The following is an 8,096-nucleotide window of genomic DNA, read 5'->3' as shown; positions in this document are numbered from 1 at the left end:
GATGCAGATGTCATGGAGCACATGCAAACATAACCGGATTATCTGTAGAGGAATGGCGCACACACACACACACACACACACACACACACACACACACACACACACACACACACACACACACACACACACACACACACACACACACACACACACACACACAGAGAGAGAGAGGGCCAATAGTTTGAAAATAACAATTTAATCACAGAAAGCATACAAATGCAATCTGATGTGCTCTATACTCAAGACTGTTTTAAAACATACCAATTCTTTTTTAGTAGGCTTTATCCAATTAGATTTCATATGGCATAACAAAAAGCACACATTTTCTGTAACAAATTTGAGACAATGGGAGCACTGTGTATGTGTTCTCTCGTGAATTCTAAGTATGTGTGATGCACTAGATCTCATTCCACACTGGGAGCAGTGGTAAGGCTTCTCCCCTGTTCTCTTCTCCCCTGTGTTTGTTACCTCATGGTCCTTCAGGTTCCCTAACTGGGTAAATATCTTTCCACACTGGGAACATTGATATTGTTTCTCTCTGGTGTGGATTCTTTCATGTTCTGTCAGTTGCCTTAACAAGGTAAATCTCATTCCACAGTAGGATCAGTGGAAAGGCTACTCTACAGAGTTTGCTAGCTCATGTTAATTTTATTCTACAGTGGGAGAAATTCCAAAAGGCTTCACGATTGTGTGTACTTTCTCATGCTGTTTCAGTTTGCCTAATTTCTTAAAACTCTTTCCGCACTGGGAGCAGTGGTAAGGCTTCTCCCCTGTGTGTGCTCGCTCATGTATTTTTAGGCTCCCTAGCTGGTTAAAACTCTTTCCACACTGGGAACATTGATAGGGCTTCTCTCCTGAGTGTATTCTCTCATGTGTTTTCAAGTTACATGACATGGTGAAATTCTTTCCGCACTGTGAGCAATGGTAAGGCTTCTCCCCTGTGTGTGTTCTTTCATGGTATTTCAGGTATGCGGACTGGGAAAAACTATTTTGACACTGGGAGCATTGGTAGGGCTTCTCTCCAGTGTGTATTCTCTCATGTCGTTTCAGGCCGTTTAACCGGCTAAATCTTTTCCCACAGTCTGAGCAGTGGTAAGGCTTTTCTCCAGAGTGTAAACCTATATGTCTTTTCAAGGAATCTGATGAGGTAAAACTATTTCCACACTGGGAGCATTGGAATGGTTTTTCTCCTGTGTGTACACTCTTATGCAATTTAAGATGCGATGACCGGATGAATCTCTTTCCACACTGGGAGCATTGGAACGGCTTCTCTCCTGAGTGTATTCTCTCATGTGATTTCAGGGAACCTGATGAGGAAAATCTCTTTCCACACTGGGAGCATTGGAACGGCTTCTCTCCTGAGTGTATTCTCTCATGTGATTTCAGGGAACCTGATGAGGAAAATCTCTTTTCACATTGAAAGCAGTGATGTGGTCTTGCTGATTTGGACATCACTGGGTCTGGTTCCTCGGAGGAACACGTCCCACTTTCAGAGTAAGGGTCTAGTCTCTCTCCTGCCAAAGACAAACAGAGTATTTTTCAGTTTAACAGAGAATTTCCAGAGTGGGCTCTCTGTTACTTTTGAAGTAATGACCATTTTACATGTAGAAATTGACATTATAGGCCATTAACCAATCACAGCCCTCCTTTATGATTGCACATTCAGTAAACCACCAGCAGAGGGAGTTTCCTTTGAATCCATTTTCCCATTCACTGTGTTGGTGGTGCTTTATACAATTGATCGTAACTTCAAAAGTAGCAGAGAGCCTACTCTGGAAATGTACATTTACATCCTTTGGCAGACGCTCTTATCCAGAGCGACTCACAGTTCATCTTAAGATCTCTCGGTGAGACAACCACATGTCAGTGACAGGAAGTAAATGTTTTCCTCAATAAAGACGTTCTCAGCAAAGTTAGCGCTAGTAGGAAAAGGCAAGTTGGGGGGAGGAGAGGATAAGACTGACTGAGATGTCTTATTTAAAGCTGCAATATGTCACCTTTTTTTTTAACCCGACCAAATTCACATAGAAATGCACCTTATAGATCTGTCATTCTCATTGAAAACAAGTCTTTACATCCTTAGAGATTGAAAGTGTTCGGTTCAAACTCTTGTGTATGTCAAATGTAATTATTTAGTGGACTGTAAAAATGTGTACTCCTAACCTCTGACCTAACCAATTCAGTGACCTTCTGGTTAGAGTGTCCACCCTGTACTGAACTCTGCTGTTCTGTTATGTTCTGTACTCCACTGTTCTGTTCTGTACTGCACTCCACTGTTCTGTACTGCACTCCACTGTTCTGTATTGCACTCCACTGTTCTGTATTGCACTCCACTGTTATGTTCTGTATTGCACTCCACTGTTATGTTCTGCACTCCACTGTTATGTTCTGTACTGCACTCCACTGTTCTGTTCTGCACTCCACTGTTATGTTCTGTACTGCACTCCACTGTTATGTTCTGTACTGCACTCCACTGTTCTGTTCTGCACTCCACTGTTATGTTCTGTACTGCACTCCACTGTTATGTTCTGTACTGCACTCCACTGTTATGTTCTGTACTGCACTCCACTGTTATGTTCTGCACTCCACTGTTATGTTCTGTGCTGTACTCTACTGTTATGTTCTGTACTGCACTCCACTGTTATGTGCTGTACTCTACTGTTATGTTCTGTACTGCACTCCACTGTTATGTGCTGTACTCTACAGTTATGTTCTGCGCTCTACAGTTATGTACTGCGCTCTACAGTTATGTACTGCGCTCTACAGTTATGTACTGCGTTCTACAGTTATGTACTGCGCTCTACAGTTATGTACTGCGCTCTACATTTATGTACTGCGCTCTACATTTATGTACTGCGCTCTACAGTTATGTACTGCGCTCTACAGTTATGTACTGCGCTCTACAGTTATGTACTGCGCTCTACAGTTATGTACTGCGCTCTACAGTTATGTACTGCGCTCTACAGTTATGTACTGCGCTCTACAGTTATGTACTGCGCTCTACAGTTACAGTGGGGCAAAAAAGTATTTAGTCAGCCACCAATTGTGCAAGTTCTCCCACTTAAAAAGATGAGAGAGGCCTGTAATTTTCATCATAGGTACACTTCAACTATGACAGACAAAATGAGGGGGAAAAATCCAGAAAATCACATTGTAGGATTTTTTATGAATTTATTTGCAAATTATGGTGGAAAATAAGTATTTGGTCAATAACAAAAGTTAATCTCAATACTTTGTTATATACCCTTTGTTGGCAATGACAGAGGTCAAACGTTTTCTGTAAGTCTTCACAAGGTTTTCACACACTGTTGCTGGTATTTTGGCCCATTCCTCCATGCAGATCACCTCTAGAGCAGTGATGTTTTGGGGCTGTTGCTGGGCAACACGGACTTTCAACTCCCTCCAATGATTTTCTATGGGGTTGAGATCTGGAGACTGGCTAGGCCACTCCAGGACCTTGAAATTCTTCTTACGAAGCCACTCCTTCATTGCCCGGGCGGTGTGTTTGGGATCATTGTCATGCTGAAAGACCCAGCCACGTTTCATCTTCAATGCCCTTGCTGATGGAAGGAGGTTTTCACTCAAAATCTCACGATACATGGCCCCATTCATTCTTTCCTTTACACAGATCAGTCGTCCTGGTCCCTTTGCAGAAAAACAGCCCCAAAGCATGATGTTTCCACCCCCATGCTTCACAGTAGGTATGGTGTTCTTTGGATGCAACTCAGCATTCTTTGTCCTCCAAACACGACGAGTTGAGTTTTTACCAAAAGTTCTATTTTGGTTTAATCTGACCATATGACATTCTCCTAATCTCCTTCTGGATCATCCAAATGCTCTCTAGCAAACTTCAGACGGGTCTGGACATGTACTGGCTTAAGCAGGGGGACACGTCTGGCACTGCAGGATTTGAGTCCCTGGCGGCGTAGTGTGTTACTGATGGTAGGCTTTGTTACTTTGGTCCCAGCTGGTCCCAGGTCATTCACTAGGTCCCCCCCGTGTGGTTCTGGGATTTTTGCTCACCGTTCTTGTGATCATTTTGACCCCACGAAGTGAGATCTTGCATGGAGCCCCAGATCGAGGGAGATTATCAGTGGTCTTGTATGTCTTCCATTTCCTAATAATTGCTCCCACAGTTGATTTCTTCAAACCAAGCTGCTTACCTATTGCCGATTCAGTCTTCCCAGCCTGGTGCAGGTCTACAATTTTGTTTCTGGTGTCCTTTGACAGCTCTTTGGTCTTGGCCATAGTGGAGTTTGGAGTGTGACTGTTTGAGGTTGTGGACAGGTGTCTTTTATACTGATAACAAGTTCAAACAGGTGCCATTAATACAGGTAACGAGTGGAGGACAGAGGAGCCTCTTAAAGAAGAAGTTACAGGTCTGTGAGAGCCAGAAATCTTGCTTGTTTGTAGGTGACCAAATACTTATTTTCCACCATAATTTGCAAATAAATTCATTAAATATCCTACAATGTGATTTTCTGGATTTTTTTTTCTCATTTTGTCTGTCATAGTTGAAGTGTACCTATGGTGAAAATTACAGGCCTCTCTCATCTTTTTAAGTGGGAGAACTTGCACAATTGGTGGCTGACTAAATACTTTTTTGCCCCCACTGTATGTACTGCGCTCTACAGTTCTGTTCTGTTCTCTACTCTACTGATCTGTTCTCTACTCTACTGTTCTGTTCTCTACTGTTCTGTTCTCTACTCTACTGATCTGTTCTCTACAATACTGTTCTGTTCTCTACTGATCTGTTCTCTACTCTACTGTTCTGTTCTCTACTCTACTGTTCTGTTCTCTACTCTACTGTTCTGTTCTCTACTCTACTGTTCTGTTCTCTACTGTTCTGTTCTCTACTCTACTGATCTGTTCTCTACTGATCTGTTCTCTACTGATCTGTTCTCTACTCTACTGATCTGTTCTCTACTCTACTGATCTGTTCTCTACTCTACTGTTCTGTTCTCTACTGATCTGTTCTGTTCTCTACTGATCTGTTCTGTTCTCTACTGATCTGTTCTCTACTCTACTGTTCTGTTCTCTACTGTTCTGTTCTCTACTGATCTGTTCTCTACTCTACTGTTCTGTTCTCTACTCTACTGTTCTGTTCTCTACTCTACTGTTCTGTTCTCTACTCTACTGTTCTGTTCTCTACTCTACTGTTCTGTTCTCTACTGTTCTGTTCTCTACTGTTCTGTTCTCTACTGTTCTGTTCTCTACTGATCTGTTCTCTACTGATCTGTTCTCTACTGATCTGTTCTCTACTCTACTGATCTGTTCTCTACTCTACTGATCTGTTCTCTACTGTTCTGTTCTCTACTCTACTGTTCTGTTCTCTACTCTACTGATCTGTTCTCTACTCTACTGATCTGTTCTCTACTGTTCTGTTCTCTACTCTACTGTTCTGTTCTCTACTCTACTGATCTGTTCTCTACTCTACTGATCTCTACTCTACTGTTCTGTTCTCTACTCTACTGTTCTGTTCTCTACTCTACTGATCTGTTCTCTACTCTACTGATCTGTTCTCTACTCTACTGATCTGTTCTCTACTGTTCTGTTCTCTACTCTACTGTTCTGTTCTCTACTCTACTGTTCTCTACTCTACTGTTCTGATCTGTTCTCTACTCTACTGTTCTGTTCTCTACTCTACTGTTCTGTTCTCTACTCTACTGTTCTGTTCTCTACTCTACTGTTCTGTTCTCTACTCTACTGTTCTGATCTGTTCTCTACTCTACTGATCTGTTCTCTACTGATCTGTTCTCTACTCTACTGTTCTCTATTCTACTGTTCTCTACTGTTCTCTACTCTACTGTTCTCTACTCTACTGTTCTCTACTCTACTGTTCTGAACTGTGCTGTCCTTTGATGTCCAAACTTCAGATTTGGTCCGGACCAACCAAATTTGGTCTTGTTTGGGGGCAGAGCTCATTAAAATAATAGCCAGTGTATAGAACAATACCCGAATATGCAAAGTAGGATAGTGCATATTTCTACCTTTGTGTACCTATTCAGGATGCATCACCACGAAGAGAGAACCCACTTCACTTACTGTACTTCAATACCCAAAACAGATGTTTTTCAAAGTCAGTGTATCATGTCATAGATGACACCTCATTCTTTCTGCAGACTTCGTTGATTCTTAATTCGGAGTGAATATTTAACAGTTTTTTGGAATGTACACAAACTGAGGGAGATGGAACCAACATTCTGTAACCAAACTTTGCATCTGCACAATTCCGCCAGTAAAAGTTTTTTTTGTTGTCAAATGTTAAAAGTAGTGATTGTGCATAGAGTGGAAAGGTTTGTTCAGCTTTGAAATATTTTGTTTTGTTTTGTTTGGCATTCATTTAAAGTAAGAAATCTGAGTCTCGCGATTTCATACCTTTAACAATTCCCACTACAGAACAAATTATTGAAAGTGTAGAACTTCCGTAGAATGCCCATTTAAAGAGGCAATCTGCAGTTGCTACGTCCACTTTTTTGGACTTCTACATTAATTATATGTACCCATTGGTTCTTGAAAATATAAGTTATTAATACCTCATAAGTTAGTTCAACTGTCATACCCCATCAGAACCTACTACTACTACTATACAATCAAAACAAGGTTAAAACTATAATTTTAGATGATCAGTCTTTGCATCCATAGTTCTGTCTATGAATTTGAGAGTGGTTACAGTTCATCAGCCCCATCCCTCAGAGTTTTACAGAAACAGGGGCGGGAATCTCGCTTTGATATTGTTTCAACTGCAGATTTCCCCTTCAAAACCACTCATTTGGATCAACAACTGCAGCGCTTGTGCCCATGTTTTTAAGATAGTACTCACTGGTGTTAATCAGATCTCCAGTCTGCTCTTCTTCCTCCTCCAATGTGACAGTAATCTCCCCCTCCTCTTCTTTCACTGTGACAGTCATCGCCTCTTCCTCCCCTTTCACTCCGAAAACGTCATCCTCTTCTTCCTCTTCCTTCACAGTAACATCCTCCTCTTTCACTCTGAAAGCTTCTTCTTCTTTCAATGTAACAGCTTCATCTTTTTTAACTGCGACAGCCTCCTCCTCTTTCACGAGAGCTTCTTTCTCTGTCCAGCAGACCTGCTCTTCTTTAGCAAGGGACAAGCTCATGGTCGAATATGTTAGCTAGCTAGTTAGCATTAGCGAATAGCCCACTAACGTTACTAGGCTAAGTTAATAAGTAATCTTACCGACAACGTAAATATGAAATTTTGTGAAGTATAGTAAATAAGCAGTTAGTGTGTTTAAAACACGGAGGTTAATATACACAAAAAAATGGTCAATGAGCACCAATGTTTCGGTGTTATGTTGGCTAGCTAGCTGTGAAGATGGCTGAATCAGTAGCAGTGTTGTAGCTGTTGTTGAAGAAGCGTCCCGCACCGTCCATTAGATTATACGTCACGCAAGAGGCACCAGCTGAAAGACTCAATTGCCATCTGCCGGCTCATGTGGGTAACGCAATTTAACAAAAATAATATTCTTGCAATTAATTAAACACTAGGCAGGTTTTCATTTACCCAGGATAATTCGAGGAAAGAACATCATTGCGACCTGTGTAACAGAACCGGCAGGGGAAATCTTCAAAAGATACCATTTTAGTCTCAGTTAAGCAGGGCTGGAATTGTCTTTTGTATAACTTTCTTTATTGCAACAAAAAAAGTGATGGATGATGGAAAATGTGCAGTTGGGGCTGTAACACAGGGTTATAAACTGTATGTTGCATCTAGTATAACATCCAGCTCAGAGTTACACCCAGCCTTCGGCTCAGAGTTACACCCAGCATCCGGCTCAGAGTTACATCCAGCATTCGGCTCAGAGTTACACCCAGCATTCGGCTCAGAGTTACACCCAGCATCCGGCTCAGAGTTACACCCAGCCTTCGGCTCAGAGTTACACCCAGCCTTCGGCTCAGAGTTACACCCAGCCTTCGGCTCAGAGTTACACCCAGCCTTCGGCTCAGAGTTACACCCAGCCTTCGGCTCAGAGTTACACCCAGCCTTCGGCTCAGAGTTACACCCAGCCTTCGGCTCAGAGTTACACCCAGCCTTCGGCTCAGAGTTACACCCAGCCTTCGGCTCAGAGTTACAC

General features: G+C 42.1%; 1 protein-coding gene across 1 annotated transcript; it reads right to left on the bottom strand.

Annotated features, from left to right (window-relative positions):
* Nucleotides 1-234: 234 nt before the first annotated feature.
* Nucleotides 235-6,867, bottom strand: LOC120035266 (zinc finger protein 239-like). The gene is made up of 2 exons (XM_038982061.1): nt 6,824-6,867; nt 235-1,514 (listed from the first exon to the last, which is right to left on the bottom strand). The coding sequence occupies exon 2, from the start codon at nt 1,450-1,452 to the stop codon at nt 649-651; it is 804 nt and encodes a 267-aa protein (XP_038837989.1). The 5' UTR covers nt 1,453-1,514; nt 6,824-6,867; the 3' UTR covers nt 235-648.
* Nucleotides 6,868-8,096: the final 1,229 nt, after the last annotated feature.

This window comes from Salvelinus namaycush, unplaced genomic scaffold, assembly GCF_016432855.1.
Source record: "Salvelinus namaycush isolate Seneca unplaced genomic scaffold, SaNama_1.0 Scaffold10, whole genome shotgun sequence".
In the NCBI taxonomy this organism is placed as follows: domain Eukaryota; kingdom Metazoa; phylum Chordata; class Actinopteri; order Salmoniformes; family Salmonidae; genus Salvelinus; species Salvelinus namaycush.
The sequence above is the reverse complement of the archived record's forward strand: the minus strand, read 5'-3'. Positions and strand labels throughout refer to the sequence as shown.

What these genes read in the sequence shown, in the direction of transcription:
- LOC120035266 (XM_038982061.1), bottom strand. Translation starts at nt 1,452, where the DNA reads ATGTCCAAATCAGCAAGACCACATCACTGCTTTCAATGTGAAAAGAGA.